At 48.9% G+C, this 17437-nt stretch overlaps 1 protein-coding gene across 1 annotated transcript; it reads right to left on the bottom strand.

Moving 5' to 3' along the window:
• Positions 1–4966: 4966 nt before the first annotated feature.
• On the bottom strand, positions 4967–17116 carry si:dkey-117m1.4. The gene is made up of 9 exons (XM_035416746.1): positions 16870–17116; positions 11285–11391; positions 10703–10787; positions 10384–10579; positions 10119–10187; positions 8586–9676; positions 7299–8125; positions 6798–7013; positions 4967–6411 (listed from the first exon to the last, which is right to left on the bottom strand). The coding sequence occupies exons 1-9, from the start codon at positions 16959–16961 to the stop codon at positions 6152–6154; spliced, it is 2943 nt and encodes a 980-aa protein (XP_035272637.1). The 5' UTR covers positions 16962–17116; the 3' UTR covers positions 4967–6151.
• Positions 17117–17437: the final 321 nt, after the last annotated feature.

Raw genomic sequence — 17437 nt, 5'->3', positions numbered from 1 at the left:
CAGAGCAACCCTTGCGTGAAGAGAAGACCATTGATTGACAGGCGTGACACCCAATTATTAGTCTCCTGTGTATTATCATGTGTCCCATAATTGGTCACCACATTTGGAGGACTAGTTAGGCCGTCTCTGGTTAGGCCCTGTTACGGCGATAGGGCCCAAACTGGGTTGTTGTACTCTATGTGCACTCATAATAAGCGCTGAAATTATTAGAAGCATCGACACTTTCTTTAAAATGATATCTCACTTTGTTGGGTTTTTATAAAACTGTTATTTCAGATTTGATTGACCCAGACATTTTTTGTGTACAATATTTTGGATATTAACTGAAGTTTGGCGACTTCACAGTGCCTGCTACAGGAGCGCTCATTAGTATAACTTGCTAGTAACAATGACAAAATGTTCGTTTTTTCAGAAGCAGTATTAGTGGCAACAAATGAAATTTTTATCAGTAGTTAATAAATAATAAAGATGAAAGAACTTAACTGAATAAGAGGGCAGCATTTGCATGACTGGTCAGACTTCCCGTGGAATACAGCAAAACAAAAAAAACAAACAACAAAAAAAAAATATATATATATATATCCTAACACAATTAGAATAAGATGAATGCCGAATACGGGTTATGCCATCTGACCTCAACGCTTTCAAAGGAGACCTTGACACAAAGAAAAAGTACTTCAAAGCTACGGTGCCGTGATAAAAGGAAAAAATAATATTGTAACATGCCGGTCTATACATACTTGGTAGAACTGTCATTACAGTGGTGCACCTTTCAAATAGTACAAATGGGGTGGGAAAATTGCTGTACATTTTTTTTATTTTTTAGTGTGTGTGTGCGTTCTGCCCTTCCCTCTCTCTTCTCCCTCCCTTCCATATACTGATACTGCTGTGTGATTAAGGGAGAATAGCCCCTGGTAAAAATAACAGAAATTACACAGAGACAAACAGCGCCCTCTGATGCTTAGCTGCATTAATGACATAAATGTAAACATCGGCAATTCATTTGTGTTCCTTCCGCCTGCCGTTGGCGACCTACTTTCAGTGCGAATGTGCGTGCGTGTATGCGTGCGTGCATGTGCTGTCTGTGTGTCCATGCGTGTGTGTTCATGCTTGTGTGAGCATCTGTGCGTGTGAGTGGGCGTCCTTGCGTGTGTTTGCTTTGCACATGTGTGTTTCTGTGTGCAGTCATGCACACACAGAGAGAAATGTGTGTGCACGCGCATGTGTCCACACATATTTGTTCATCCGTGTGTGTGTCCATAGTGTGTGATCTATCCATATGGAGGAGATAAGCAGCATAGCCAGGAATATTCATATAGCTGGACCTGCACAGAACTAGTTGGGCCAGAACTACCCAGATGGGCTTTCACAATTCAGTGTGGTGGTTTAGCCAAGATAAATGGGAGGACCAGGATAGTTTTTAGGTGGCTGTGCCATACTTTTTCCCACCCATCCCTATGCGGTTGAGGACAGGTGTATGAGTGCCTTTAAGTTAATGCAAGTGTGACAGCTTTAGTTATCCTGTGGTAACAAGCTCATAATAAATAAAGGGAGACAGAAATTCCCATCATTCAGTGTGGCTGCGGTGTTTTATTTTGGATTCAAAAAAAGTATTCATCTGTGTACGTTTGTGCATTCATGTGCATATGTATATGTGTGTGTGTGTCCATGCATGCAGGTATGGGCTTCGTGTGTGAGTGTGATGAGGGAGGGGGGCATGCACTTTCCAAATGAAGTGGAGTAAGAGACAGTGTAGTCTCTTGTTGGTTGGTGACCCCGCCCATCCTTATTCAATGCTTTACTGTATCTTGCTTCCATTAGGGACAGTAGAACTCTCTTCATTGCAGAAGTGTGAAATGAGGGATTCATCTCTAGTCACCACCACCTTCATTGTGTTCATTACATTCTTTTTTTTTTTTTGTCAAAATTATCTGCATCTAAAAATAAATATTTTATATTTAGTTTTGTGCGGAATCTTCTCCCTTTGTCGGCTCAAGTCGGGACCGGTGATGTAACACACTGGGGACCACTTTTCAACTGAAAACGTTTTATTACAATGCATAAAGGGAGATTTGCGAGCATGCCCCGACAAGCTTTTTGTACGAATCTCACCATAATAGCCACAAGTGAGGGTTTAAGTATCCTGGTCAAAGTGTGAACATTACAAAGAAGGAATATACATTGCACCCAGATTTTTGAAAAGCTGTTTTTTTCCAGTTGGCCAACCACCAGCATCACAAAATTTTAAGTTGGCCAGAATATAGGGAATGGGATTTATAACTGTGACAAAATAGGGTCCTTTTGAAGGGAAATAAAATCCCGGTGATAGTCCATCTCATAGCCACAGATGGACAGGGGAGGAAAGACCTATGTGAGTTCCATGTCAATTAAAGTGATAGAAGTGGGTGTTTAAAAACAAGCATGTGCGAGTGTATGTGCACCTATGTCTATTGGGGGCTATGCACATATGGGGTTGTGTGTATGTTTGTGCACACGCGTGTTAAAGAGTAAATAAAAGCACTGAGCCTGTACTGTTTACATACTAAATTCAAGTGATGGGTTTGCTTCTTTCATGCCCACGCAAGCATGCGTGCATGCATGTGCCCTGTGTGCGTTTCCACGTGTGTGCATGTGTGCGCGCGCGCGCGTGTGTGTGTAGGGACAGAAAGAGCCCTTTGATTCTCAGCTGGCTGACAAGGCGAGCAATGAGCATGCTCAGTACACCTCCCTAGATGCAAACATTCAGCAGAGTAGAGCTGAAAAAGAGGCTATCATCTCCCCTCCAACATACCAGTCTTCACTGAACTATCAGCACTGCAATCCCTGGAGGGTGGCGTACACCCTTCCATTTTGTCTACTGACAATAAACCACTCGTGTGTTGAAAATGTGTGTAGAATAGATCAGTTCACCAATTTAAACAAAATTTCTATCACAGCACAACAAACAAGAAGTACAGAGAGTCGAAGGCCAGGTGCAAGTTCTACAGTCCTATTCTGTGTTCATTCATTGTGCACAATTATCTGGCCAAGAAATCTATTCTGGAGATATCTATTCTCAAGCTGAGTGAATATTACACGCAAAATAGCCTCATTCCGATTCTGGGATCTACAAAAAAGGTGTAGCCTATTTTATGCTCTCACAAGTTACAGATGATAAAAAAATACAATCTATCTGGCTTACAAGTATACAAACCAAATTTTAAAAAAGCTATTAGCTAATTTTGCAGGTCTTGCAGCACCGATTTAACTGGAACTTGACCTATCTCGAGCATCAAATGATGATTGCTTACCCTGTTACATGCAGCTTTTGAAAGCTGCTTTGGCAAAAAGCCTCTGCCAATTGGCTAAAATGTAAATTAGTGGCCCATAGTCCGGTTCACCAGCGTTTGGCAACCTGGTCTTCTGCGGCTTGCGGACAATCTGGGAAAGGTAGTCATATTAGGACAAACTGTTAGCATGTACAGTTGGTAAATAGTCACTTACTGGATCCACTGTAGTGGCAATTAGCAAACCATTGGTGGATCAACAACTGGCGTCAATGGTGGTCCGATAGGTGCTTGCTTGCTCAGTAAGCTATAGGCTAATTCACCCTTAGAATTCAGTGTCACCCATAATGATCAAATTAACTAAATTAATTGATAGTTGTTCCATTTATGGAGTATTTAAAATACCCTCTGGGTCAATTGCTATGTGCTTTGCTGGAGTATAAAACTCAGGTTTAAACCTCACATTACAACTGCAACAGCCAATCCTTATATCACAGATTTTGGATAGCTGTTCCAGTTGTAATGTAGTTCTGTAGTCTAGAGCTTTAAACCCGAGCACACTGCGAGAACAGCTAAGCACACTGAAAGTGGTCCTTCACGTTTCAAGCACGTTCTCCAAAAGAAATACAATCTTTCATACCCTGATGAGTATACATCACTGTAACCTTTTCCCCATCTTACATATAGAAAAGAGTATGCTGTCTTTGTTGAAAGCTGAACATTTGGCCCGCATTTCCCCCTTCTGACGTCAGTTATCCGTCCCCAATGGAAGAAAACAGGATCTGGATCCACAAAGCCTGCAGTTCCCGAAACAAAACTACGAACGTTGAAGGGGCATATGCGTATATTTACACAACAAACACGGTATTCTGCCTCTCATGACTACGCGCTGACAGTTTGTAAACCGAAAAGCCCTAAACCTGTTTTGGGCAACGTTTAGCGATTATCTTACTGATTCTTCCCCCCCCCCCCCCCCCTTTCATTTAAAAAACAATTTTGAATACAAAACTATTTTCTTTGGGGAAAAAGGCAGTTCATGAGTTTGGTAACAGAATAATGTTTAAAATGTAGTTTTGTGATAAAAATGATGATTCAAAAGTTTTTATGGAGTGTCTGTAGTTTACACAATAACGCTTTGCTGTACAGTTAATTAAACGTATTAACGTACAGTCATGGAATGTCAGCTGCAGAAGAAATCCAGGTGTCTGACTGGTAACATAGAGAATTCTAATTTCATTTTGTTTATAATGAGGTAGCCAAGAAGGACATAAAGGGAAAAAAATCTGTAGATACAGATAGATAAAGGTAGTTATGTGCACTGTAACAGTAACTTCTTTGCATCATTAATATCATAAATGACAACAGCTGTTTCGTGTTCAGTGCAAGGGGAGGCAAATAAATAAAATAAAATAACTATAGTTCATGCTGAAATTATAACAGAATTTGAAGACGACCGAATTTGATCCAGCAGAGGAAATAAAAATGACAGAATATGTTACGTAGAAATTATTTTGATATTGCAAACTGATGGTCATATCATGGACAGTCCCTTGTGTACTTTTGTCAAATGCAGTCATTCAGTGTAATGCTAGACCTACAGGGGTTAAAGAATGTTGCTGTTGTTCTCGAAAAAACCACAATGTATGCATGTAACTTTAATTACATACTGTAAAAAAAAAAAAACCAAACAAACAATGTAACACAAAAACCAAGTCATACTTTACACGGTTCTCTTCGCGATACTTATTTCATCCTTTTTGTCTCTGTGATAATTTACAACAATATGTACAGAATAGCTTAAAGAAGGAATTATATTAATAACCAAGACAATATCGAATTCAAATGATAAGATCGCTATATACAGGACAAGCAGTATATGAACGCTGTGTGTACCAAATACCAGAGAAAAAAGCTGATTTGTTAAGAGGTTCAAGTATCTGTGGATGTGTGCGCACCTGTAGTGATTCAGAGCAGGTAGTTTGCAGACGGTTACAGGTAGAGTGTACTGTAGACCACTGACTGTATGATGAAGCTCTGTCATCTACAGTGCAGCAGGGAAACTGATGTGGCTACAGGTAGACTGGTCACTTTAAAAAAAACAAAAAAAGTACAATAAACCAAAGGAAACTCCAGTGAGTAAATGCACCGTTCACTTTTGGGGGGGGGGGGGGGGGGGGGGATAGACTGTCAATAATGACAGCATGGAATGGTGGTGTTGTGGTTCACATGGTCAAATTTGGTTGGACGTTGCAAACTATTAAGGAGGGCACTCCCTCATTTTCCAGTCCCCCCAACCCAACCTCCCCCCCAAAAAAAAGTCAAAGTCAATGGGAATTCACCATGAACGTTAGAGGAGTAACACCTCCTTGCCCCTTATATCTGTTCGCTAGCAGCCTCCTACGACAAAGCACGGCTATCACCAAACTGATTATAGAGGCCGCACCCCCCGCCATTTTGAATTTGAAAAAGGAGAGGCGTCCAAGCTCACCATCCAGGCAACATCAGAGCATAGCTATGGCCCGTGTGAACTGACGAGACCATACCCACTGCAGGGCTCTACACCAAAAAATTTGTCCAAGGAGCACATGTGCTCCCTAGTTGAAAAATTTAGCCGTACACTAATGCACCCCAATTACGAGATGTTCTCCTCAATTACTTTTTTACAGTTGGCGCACATCAATTACCAGGAGCCGATGCTCCCAAAATGGCAGCACTTGTAGAGCCCTGAAATGACTCTGAAACGGATTTTACTGATTGTGGTTCAGACCGTGCTGGGGCAGTTTTTAAAGGTTAGTGAGACTTGGGCGGGGCAGCTGTGAGGGGGCGGTCCAGGGGAGGGGCCGGGGGGGGGGGGGGGGTAAGTTTATTTGGGGGGCGGGACTTCCTCAGCACATGGGCGGAGCCCCCATGGCGCTCAGGCTCTCCCTCCGCTCCCTCTTCTTCAGCAGCTGGATGCGGTTGTGGCAGTAGAACTTGATGGCCCGCCAGTCACGGCGGTTGGTGACCAGCAGGGGGCAGAGCTGCAGGCAGCGCTCGCAGTCGGCCTTGGCGGGCACCCGCAGCTCCATGATGTTGCGCGTCAGGTGGGACTCCACGGCCGTGCGCTCCGCCTCCGACCAGGGCCGCTTCAGAACGCCACGCTTCCCTGTGTGTGTGTAGACACCAGGCACGCTATCAGTATACATCAGTACACGCACACTATGAGTACACATCACACACACACACCCACACACGCATACACGCATATATATATACACGCTCACTATCAGTATACATCAGTACATACACACACACCCACACACACATACACGCATATATATATATACACGCTCACTATCAGTACACATTAGTACATACACACACACACACTATCAGTACACATCAGTACACACACACACACTATCAGTACACACACATACACATACACACACACTATCAGTACACATCAGCACAAAGGCACACACATATATACACACACACTATCAGTACTTTCTATCTCTCTCTCTCTCTCACACACACACACACACACACCTGGTTTGGGCTGGCCTGCTCCCTTCCTGCGACCGTTGGGGGAGGCGAAAGGGGAGGCGGAGTTGGGAAGAGCTGCGTTTCCTTTCCTCTGCCGGGGGGACTTGCCATTGGCCACGCCCTTCTTCCCCATCGTCGCCGACGACGCCCCCGCCTTCTCTTTACCCTGCTCCCCGTCCGAGTCATCAGAGAAAGAGTCTGCAGAGTTCCCTGACATCACTGAGAAAGAGGAAGGGGCAGAAAAAGACCCAGGAGCAGAGAGGGGAAGAGGAAGGGGGAGGAGAGGAGGGAGAAAGAAAGAGAAGGACAGAAACAGAGGGAGGGAGATAGGGGAAAAGGGGAGGGGAAGAGAGCGACGGTTTTTAATTATCTACAAAAAAAAGTGTTTACGGCCGAAAAATGTATTTAATTGGCCCCAGGTGTTGATCGAGCCCTGCCAAAGCACTGAAACGTTTTAGCATCCAGACACCCCCCTTTCCCCCACGCCGCCCCCCCATCGCTCACCGTCCAGCTCCAGGCAGATGTGGTGCAGGCTCATCCCCCGAAACAGCACCCCGTCCCTCTCTCCGCAGAGCACCACCCTGCCCACGCGGCCCATCAGGCCCGGGTCCTGGCCAATCCTGGCGCAGCTCTGGGTCACGTGGTACTCCTTCTGCAGGAAGCTCTCCAGGCGCTGGCTGGCGCTGGTGCTGCCCGCCCCTTGCCCCTCGCCCTCGCCCAGCAGCAGCAGCTGGGTGAAGATGGCCACCTGGCGCCGCAGGCGGGTCTGGGTGAGGGCGCGCGGGTTTCGGGTCCCGCTGGAGCGCGCCAGGCTCCGCAGCAGGTCCGTGCCCCGCAGGGGCGTGGCCGGCGAGTGGTAGGGCCGGGCGAAGACGTAGGGGTTCTGCGGGTCCACCCCCACGCCGGGCCGGGTCTGCAGCAGCAGCTCCAGGCAGGGCTCGCTGTGGGGGGGCAGGATGAGGGGCTGCACCCGCCCCCGCTTGCCCTGCACGCCGGCCCGGGGCAGGTGGGGCAGCACCTGGCGCTCGAAGGGCGAGAGCGAGGCCTCCAGCGGGGTGAGGGCGGGCGGGGCGCCGGGCGGCACGGGGATGGGGCACTGCGGCGTGACGCGGCTGCGGTACTCCTGGATGGTGAGCTTGGACGCCTCGCACTCGCGCCGCCGGTTGTACAGGATGAGCAGCGCCAGGCTGGCGTGGCAGAGCAGCCGCCACGCCTCGGCCGACTGCGGCGAGCGCGACAGCGACAGGAAGGCCGAGTGCTGCAGCCGCCGCAGGTACATCACCAGCGACGAGAGCGAGGACAGCAGCGGCATCATGTGGGGCCTGCGGGAGCTGGGGGGGGCGGCGGGGGGGGGCACAGAGAGGGACAGAGGGATGGAGTTGAGAGATCCATTTTACGTTTAAAATACCCTTTTTAGGAGTTTGTAATCACACTTTTTTTATTTAAACACCTTATTATTAACTCAGGCATATCAGTTGCATTAAAATGCACGCACATACACACAAACGAAGTAACTATGCAAATAAACGGGTAAAACAAATACAAAAGGCATTTTTTTGTTATTCCAAAAATAACTGACAATGTGCAAAACTCTTAATTATCGGTGGAAATGGTTTCATTTACAAAAAAAGTTCTGAAAACCACATACGTTCAAATTCAAATTTAAATATTAATGAATGCATAATGTTGATTTTTTACACTATAGCATATACACAAAACGTAAAATAATCCAACACACACTCACTGTAAAAACATACAGGCTCTTGTTTTGCTGACACACTATACACCTACCTCGACATTGCTCCTTTCTTCTCCTCTCCTCCACTCTCCTCCTCCCTCACTCCGTTCTCTTCTTGCATGCCCTCCTTCACCACCTCCTGAAAGACGGGAGGAGAGACCTCCTCTTCTTTAGTCACCTGCCTCTCCTCCGGCTGCTCCTCCTCCTTCTCCTTCTTCAACCTGCGGCCACCCTTCCTGGGCGTGGTCATTGTGGACACACCCCTCCTGGGCGGGGTTGAAAAGGGCAGAGCCGGGCTCTTCCTGGGCGTGGCGGAGAGGGGCGGGGCGGGGCTCTTCCTGGGCGGAGTGGAGAGGGGCGGGGCCGGGCTCTTCCTGGGCGGGGTGGAGAGGGCGGGGCTCTTCCTGGGGGAGGCGTGGCTGAGGGAGGCGGGGGAGAGGGACAGAGAGAGGGAGACGCCGTTGTTTCCGCCGTGAACCTGGGCCTCTCTTTCCCTGGAGAAGGAGAGCGTGGGCGGGGCCGAGGAGCAGGAGGAGGAGGAGGGGACGGGCAGGGCGGAGTGCGGGTGGGCGGGGGGACGCAGCTGCGGCAGGGCGGCGTGGGGGTGGGTCTGGGCGCGCTCCATGGCCGCCCTGATCTCGGGCTGCTGGGCGTGGTGCTTCTCCAGGTGGCGGGCGAGCAAGCGGAACTGGCGGCCGCAGTACGGGCAGCTCTGCCTCTGCCCACCCCCGACCACGCCCACGCCCTCCACCACGCCCGCCGGCCCGTCCCGCCCAATGTTGATGTTGATGTTGTTGTTGATGTTGGTGGTGGTGGCGGTGGGGGCCACGGTGGGCGGTGATTTGAAGAGGGGCCGCGCGGGGGCGGGCTGGGGCGGGGCGCGGGAGAAGAGGGCGGGGCGGCCGGGAGTCCGGGGCCCCGCCTTCTTTTTGGCACCGGGCGCGCCCTTCCGCTTCTTGCGCCTGCGCAGCATGCGGCCCCTGTGCTCCTGCGCGTCCTCGTCCTCCTCGTCCTCCTCTTCCTCGCGGTCCGAGTCGCTGGGCTCGGAGTGAGAGAGCGGGGAAGATGAAGGGGAGAGGGACCAGGAGGGCGTGAGGTAGTCAGAGACGGAGAGAGAGAGGGAGACAGGGCCAGACTCCTCCTCCTGCGAGAGAGAGAGAGAGAAAATGACAGAGAGAGAAAGAAAGGGAGAAGAAAAGAGGAACTGTGAAGAACACAAACTCAGACGTCACACAGGGGAAAACGTAAAGATGATCCTGACCTTTAACCTGTGACCTTTGTCCTTTCCTGCCAGTCACTGCTAAACCTTCATGTGTTGTAGCTTTGTGTTTTTCTCCAGACCCTGAACCAGGGATTGATTAATGCCCGTGACTGGCAAGAGATTTAACTCACCTGGTGCCCCAGGTTAAAAATCACTCCTGGTTAGGAGGTAAGAATGTATCCCAGCAGTACTACTGAGTATGCCTGCTCTGAACATTAGAGACTTGTGAGGAAAATGAGCAGTCAGTGGTATATGAGTCAGGTAACTGGAACAGCAGAGAGTGAGACGGGAATGGAAACGACGAAAAATCAGGTGACCTTTTTACCTTCTTTACATTGTTCTCGGCATCAGAGCTGCATTCGAACCCTCCTGGAGACACAGAGCTGTGGAAACCCTGCGGAGCACAAATAATCTTCATCAGCCCATCGGCCCGTCAATCATCCTGCTTGACGCCCATAAATGGACAGGAGAAACCACATTCACAATCACTGCCACCCGATTCTCAAACACGCTACGTTCACTCGCATCGCAGAGAAAGTAGCGCCCCGTGTTTCTGGGACATTCAACGGTGTTCAGAATTGACCGCTCACCATGGCGTTCTCCCCCCACTCGGTCAGGCTGTAGTCCACGGTTATCTCCTCCCCCTTGGCGATGTCTCTGATCGCTATGACGACCAGCCGCACCTGGCTCCCACAGTGCACCTCTCTGATGCGGCAGTTTGGCGGCGGCGGGTAGAGCACGGCGGTCCTGGCCCCGCTGCCCCCTTCCTCTCCGAGCTCCGAGACGCTGCGGGGGGGGGGGAGGGAGAGAGCGAGCAGAGTCAGCGCCACGCCCGGACACGCCCAGTCACACCCCCAGTCACACCCCGCAACGCACGCCCTGCGACCGCGACCCCCCCCCGCCTCTCACCATAGCTGGGCGGGGTCGGCGAGGTAGTAGGGGCCATCGGGCGGGGGAAGTCTGTCCTCCTCTCCTTCCTGGTACTGACCGTCACCTGAGCAGAGTGGATTTAGCACACCTTTACAAAACACTGTGCAGAAAAAAACATACAACCCCCACACAGAAACTACACATACGTAAAGAACGTCATGCACAGAGAAAAACCTAATAATTGTTAAAGAACTCCACAAGTACTGAGAGTACGGCAAAAAGCCAGCCCTAACAAGCGCTTTACTCCTGTAATCTTATTTTATGTCTCATTAGAAAATGTTAGCTTGTTTTAAACTACTTTTTGCTTGACAAGTGAAATTGTCTTACCCCACTGGCAAATCTTGAAAAGTGTCAAAATAACTCACCTCACGGGCAATCTTTTTGTCTTATTTAGCAAAAAAGTAACTCTAGATTTTGACTCTATATATGACTAAAATTCTTTGATTGACTCATTGTTTGGTTTCTGCAGCGAGTACACCTGTGGAAAATAGCTATGCAAAGTGCACCCTCGGACAGACGAAGGTGCACAGGGAGAGGACAGAAGCGCAGAGAGTCTCTCACCCGGACAGTAGCTGTGTTCAGACAGGCTCTCCTCCTCATCCTCGGTGACGAAGACCCGGTCGCACACCTTCACGGGCGTTCCCTTCCTCTTACGGCCACAGCCTCGCCTGGAGCGCACGCCAACCGAAGCAATGAAGCCGAACGAAAGAAAAGAAGAAAAAAAAACACGGCCAATCAACGACCACGCCTCAACAGCCCGAAAAAAACTAGCACAAATAATTTCGGACAGCCCCTGCATCCGCAATCTTCTCTGCCACCAAACCATCTCTCGGGCCCTGAAGAAGGGTGCCCTAATGCCCTGACACCAAACGCCGTACCCTCTTGTTACCGAGGACAAACGATAGGATAAATTAAATTAGCATAGTGGTTCCCAACCGTGTTCCAACCGTTCTGGAGGACTACCAACTGTCCTGTAGGCTTCCAGTCCAACCATAACAAACAGCATGTCATTCAACAGCTAGAGGTCCTGTTCAGTTGCCAATTAGTGGCACCAGGTGTGCCAAATTTGGTTTGAAATGAAAACCGACAGGACGGTAGGTTTCCGGGAACGGGGTTGGACGGCCCTGGGTCACACAACCCCCCCCCCCCCCCAATTACGGTCCCTGTTCTCCACGTGGAGCGGTTTCAGCCTCAGGGACATCATTAGCACCCCCTGCTGTGAAACAGTGCCAGACATGGAGAAAGCGCACCCGACACATAGCCGTTTGATACGTTTCAGGTTTTTTCCCCAAAAGGCAGAGGAACACCCAGAGTAGAGGCCCCCTGCTGGTGGACTCCACTCAGTGCGCCAACCCGATTCTGGGGGAACCCCGACCGGGGCGCTGGGGGTGCCGTCTCCATGGCTACATCTCATTCTCTGGACTTGTGGACTCGTGGACTCACGGACTCGTGGACCCAAAGGCGCACTCCTGTCAAGTCCATGATGGTTTGAAATCAGATTTTTCGCAAGGGGTCTTTTCGCTGACTTTTTGCGCCCTTTTTCAACCATCTCGTTAAGTCCGCATCATTGCGGAGTAAGACAGAGGAAATTACCCAAAATTCAGTTCAGGTGAATGACGTAGGACACACCTGCCATTTTTTTGTTTGTCTGTAGATAGACAAGCAAGGGGTATGATTTGCATGTAGAAACTACATAAAATGCTCTTTCCACGATGGACCGAATTGATTAAATGCACCAGCCTATTAATGCATTTTACTCGTGTTTGCTACTAGCGACAACTGCCCACCTATTTTTCTGAAACTTCAAGCACTTGTTAGGCTACTGTTAATACAGTTGCACATGTTATTTCAATGATTTCCCACTGCTGCACACGTACTGGTTAATTCAACAACATTCAAACTAAATATTTAGTTTGGATGTACCGAGCATATATCTATATATATATAGCCTAGGCCTATATATATTTGTGATTGAATGATTCTTCAACCGCACAACCGAACACCATTCCTGGGTTTTGTTCCTGTGCCAAGCCATTATTTGATAGCCTATTCAAAGTGACCATCTACCCATAACTATGCCAATGATGGGATTGCAGGCCACTTAGTGCACATCAGAGCTCCTTCCCTTTTCAAAGTCCGCATCTCTGAGGCAATGCTGAACGGCTTTCATTTAATTTTTTGTATGTTTTTTCTCCTGAGCATTTCTACGGCGGCCAAAGGACACTGCTGCTAAAAACTGAGAAACTTGCATGAAACCATGTTGCGGTTCACACTACTCCCGTGAGCTGAAGAAGATTATTTTGAAAAGACTCAAGAGTTAATCTTTTCTCAGCTCCGCTATGGACATCCACTCCTAGAGACGCTCACACGCACGGCTTCTCTCATGCTGAAACGCACGCACGTAAGCGGCGCATACAAACACGTACACATGCACACACACACGCACACGCACGCATGCACCCTCTCTCAGGCCCACACAGGCACGCACACACACTCTGTCTCAAATAACCAAACCATCCCCCACTACCACCCCCCCCCACCCACACACACACACACACACACACAGTCTCAAAAATAAAGCACACATGCACTCTCTCACTCACACGCTATCAGCTTCACACTGCCTCTCTCGCTCCTTCCTCCACAGACCTCCCCTCAATTTTCTCTCTCTCTCTCTCTCTCTCACTCACTCACACACACACAAACACACACACACACAAGCGCGCACACACAAGCCCTCCTTGTCAAACACAGGGTCCTGTTCTCAACCATACACATGTAAACACACTTCCACATACACGCAAATATGCATACTTTTCCAGTTTCGCACACAAATGCATTCTCTCTCTCACACACAAGTCATCTCAGTCCCACATACATGCTCTCCCTCTCAGACAAGCTATCTTAGTCTCCCTGCCTCTCTCACACACACACACACACCAGTCAGTCTCAGTCAGCCAGCACACACAAGCACACACTCTCTCTCTCTCTCCCTCTCTCTCACACACACACACAAACCAGTCTGTTACCCAACACACACAAGCTCTCTCTCTCTCTCTCTTTCTCTCCCTCTCTCTCTCACACACACACAAACCAGTCTGTTACCCAACACACACAAGCGCTCTCTCTCTCTCTCTTTCTCTCCCACACACACACACACAAACAAGTCAATCTCAGTTACCCAACACACACAAGCACTCTCTCTCTCTCTCTCATTCACACACACAACATACACACACACAAACCAGTCAGTCTCTGTTACCCAACACACACAAGCACACACTCTCTCTCTCTCTCTCTTTCTCTCCCTCTCTCTCACACACACACAAACCAGTCTGTTACCCAACACACATAAGCGCTCTCTCTCTCTCTCCCTCTCTCTCACACACACACACAAACCAGTCAGTCTCAGTAAGCCAACACACACACACACACACACACACACACACGATCGCTCTCCTTCTCTCTCTCACACACTCACATACACACACAAACCAGTCAGTCTCAGTAACTCAACACACACACACACACACACAAACCAGTCAGACTCAGTAACCAAACACACACACACACACACAAGTGCTCTCTCTCTCTCTCTCTCTCTCTCTCTCTCTCTCACGCACACACACGTCACTCTCAGTAACCCAACACACACGCAAGCGCTCTTTCTTTCTCTCTCACTCACACACAAACCAGTCAGTCTCAGCAATGCAACACACACGCAAGTGCTCTCTCTCTCTTTCACATGCACTCAGACACAGACACACACAAACCAGTCAGTCTCAGTAACACACGCAAGCACTCTCTTTCTCTCAAGCACACACACACACACACACATCCTCCCCCTCCCACATATAAACCCCCCTCCACACACACACACACACACACACACACACACGTACACCACACACACACTTTCCCTTCCTCCCTTTTTCATAAACAAAGTAGATGCACAAACACTCCCTCCCCCTCTCACTCACTCACACACGCACGCACACACACACACTCCTCCCCCTCTCTCGCTCTCTCAAACACACATCTCTTCTCTCTGTCTCAACCATACACACTCTCTCCCTCCCCTTCTCTCTGCCTCACAGATACGGGCACGCGCGCAGACACACACACACACACACACATACACACAGCTCCTTCCCCTTCTCTCCCCCTCACACACAACTCCCGCCTCTCTCTCTCTCTCTTTCTCTCTCACTCACACACACGCGCGCACACACACACACACACACACACACACACACAGCTCCCTCCCCTTCTCTCTCCCTCACACACAACTCCCGCCTCTCTCTCTCTCTCTCTCACACACACACCCAGGACACACACACATACACGCACGCACGCACGCACACACACACGCGCACACATACACACATGCCCACGCACGCGCACACACACACACACACACACTCCTCCCCTTCTTTCTCTCTCAAACACAGACACTCACGTACTTACATACATGCATGAACACACACACTTTCGCACTCAAACACACATTTTTCTCCACTAGTAATGTGTATGCATCCTGATAATCATATGCACCACCTGCCTTCCTTCCTTGTGCACGTAGGTAAACACACACATACACACACACACACACACGCACACAATCTCTGTCCCTCAAAAACACACACTCTTCCTCTCTCTAATCTCGAACACACTATTTTGCTCTCTCACTGTCTCTTGCAAACACACACACACACACACACACCCACCTTTCCATGTCTCTTGCAAACACACACACACACACACACACCCACCTTTCCATGTCTCTTGCAAACACACACACACCCTCTCTCTCTCACACACACACACACACACACACAAGCACACACACCCTGTCTCTCTCTCTCTCTCTCTCTCTCTCTCTCTCTCTCACACACACACACACACACACAAGCACACACACAGACACACCCTCACCCACCCACCCACCCCCCTCCCTCCCCACACACACACACACACACAAGCACACACACATACATACACACACATTCTCCTTCTAAAACACACTCTCCCCTCCCTTTTTTCCTTTGCGCACACACATGTGCGGATGCATGCACAGGCACACGCGCGCGCACACACACACACACAGACACAAACACACACACACACTCTTCCTGCTTTTTTTAACAAACAAGCACATACATGCATATACACACACTGCCTGTCTGCTCTTTGTCACAGGCAGGCACGCACGCACATACACACTAACACACAGACACACACACACACACCTCCTACTCTCTGACAGGCACACATGCACGCGCGCGCGCACATATACACACGCACACACACACACACACACACACATATTTGTCCTTTCCAAACACACTCCCCTCCCTTCTCTCAAACACACACACACACACCCTCCCCTCTCTGCCACACACGTATGCACACACTCTCTCCCCGCCCTCTCTCTCTCTTTCTGTCACACACACACCTCTCTCATGCGCACACACACACAGTCCCCCTCCCCTTCTCTCTCTCATACACACTCCCTGCTTCTCTCACATGCACGCACACACACCCTCCCCTTTCCTCTCACACACTCCTGTTCCCTCTTTGTCACACACACATACACACACACACACACTGTGTCTGTCTCTGTCACGCATACGCTCGTTCTCTCCCTCCCCCTTCGCACACACTCTTAACCCGTTTTTTTCTCTCACGCTCTCTCCCCCTCTATCGCACACACAATCCCTCATCACGCACAGTATAGAAGAGACAGTGTACAGCTAATTACAGTACATAAATTCATGACTTTAGTTTGTTGGCTGGCAATCTTTGCCATCTCTACTTCACCACCTGCAGTCAAAAAGTACTGACTATCTCGCAAACTAGCAAGCACAGCCAGCTGTGGCGACAAAACAGAGCTAGTAAAACATAATTTAGCTACTTTGGCAGGTACCCATGCGTAGGGTCTACCTATAACTACCTGTACACGCACTGCCACAAAAAGAGAAGTTTGCATGTATACATTTGGAAATCAAGCAATAAACAGATATTTTGCGAGCAATCTGTGTCCACATTTCGGATGACGGGACACACACGCACTCACACTTTCCTACTTGCTATCAAACACAAGCACACACAGTCATGTCCGTAGCCCGAAATGCCTGGCCCCTCACCCGCGCGGCGGTGGCGGTTTGCTTCCTTCTCCATCGCTGTCCAGCGTCGGAGGCTCCCGATAGTCAAACAGCGAGCGCACGGTCTCCGCCATGTTCCGGATAGCAATCGCTGCTTCTACCGTGCACTGTCGCACTCCGCTCACTCTGCTAGCTTTAACAGAGGTTATTCTAGCTGCTACTATTCCCCCAGAGCAAGGGCGAAAAGAGATCCAAAAGCTCTAAAAAAAGACAGGGCATCAGCCACAAACGAACCAGATATGCAATAATAATAAATTAAAAGATCATTATAGCATTATGATCATATGTTTGTGTGAGTTTGGGGTTAAATAATGGTGTTTTATATAATGTTTGATGTTGTAACCCCCTATTTTGTGAGCGTATGGTATCGTCTGAAGGGAGAGGAAAAACTGTTTCTCGGCATAGTTGAGAAAGGGATGATATTCGCGTTATGGAGTTACATAGGGCATCTAAATTTCAACAGAACTACTTAGCAGCATTAAGATTATGTGAAATGCATTCGCATTTATAGTCGCTGCAATTTGTCATATATAGGCGTAAGGCGTATTAA

The sequence above is a fragment of the Anguilla anguilla genome, chromosome 5 (genome assembly GCF_013347855.1).
Source record: "Anguilla anguilla isolate fAngAng1 chromosome 5, fAngAng1.pri, whole genome shotgun sequence".
NCBI classification, from domain to species: Eukaryota; Metazoa; Chordata; class Actinopteri; order Anguilliformes; family Anguillidae; genus Anguilla; species Anguilla anguilla.
The sequence above is the reverse complement of the archived record's forward strand: the minus strand, read 5'-3'. Positions and strand labels throughout refer to the sequence as shown.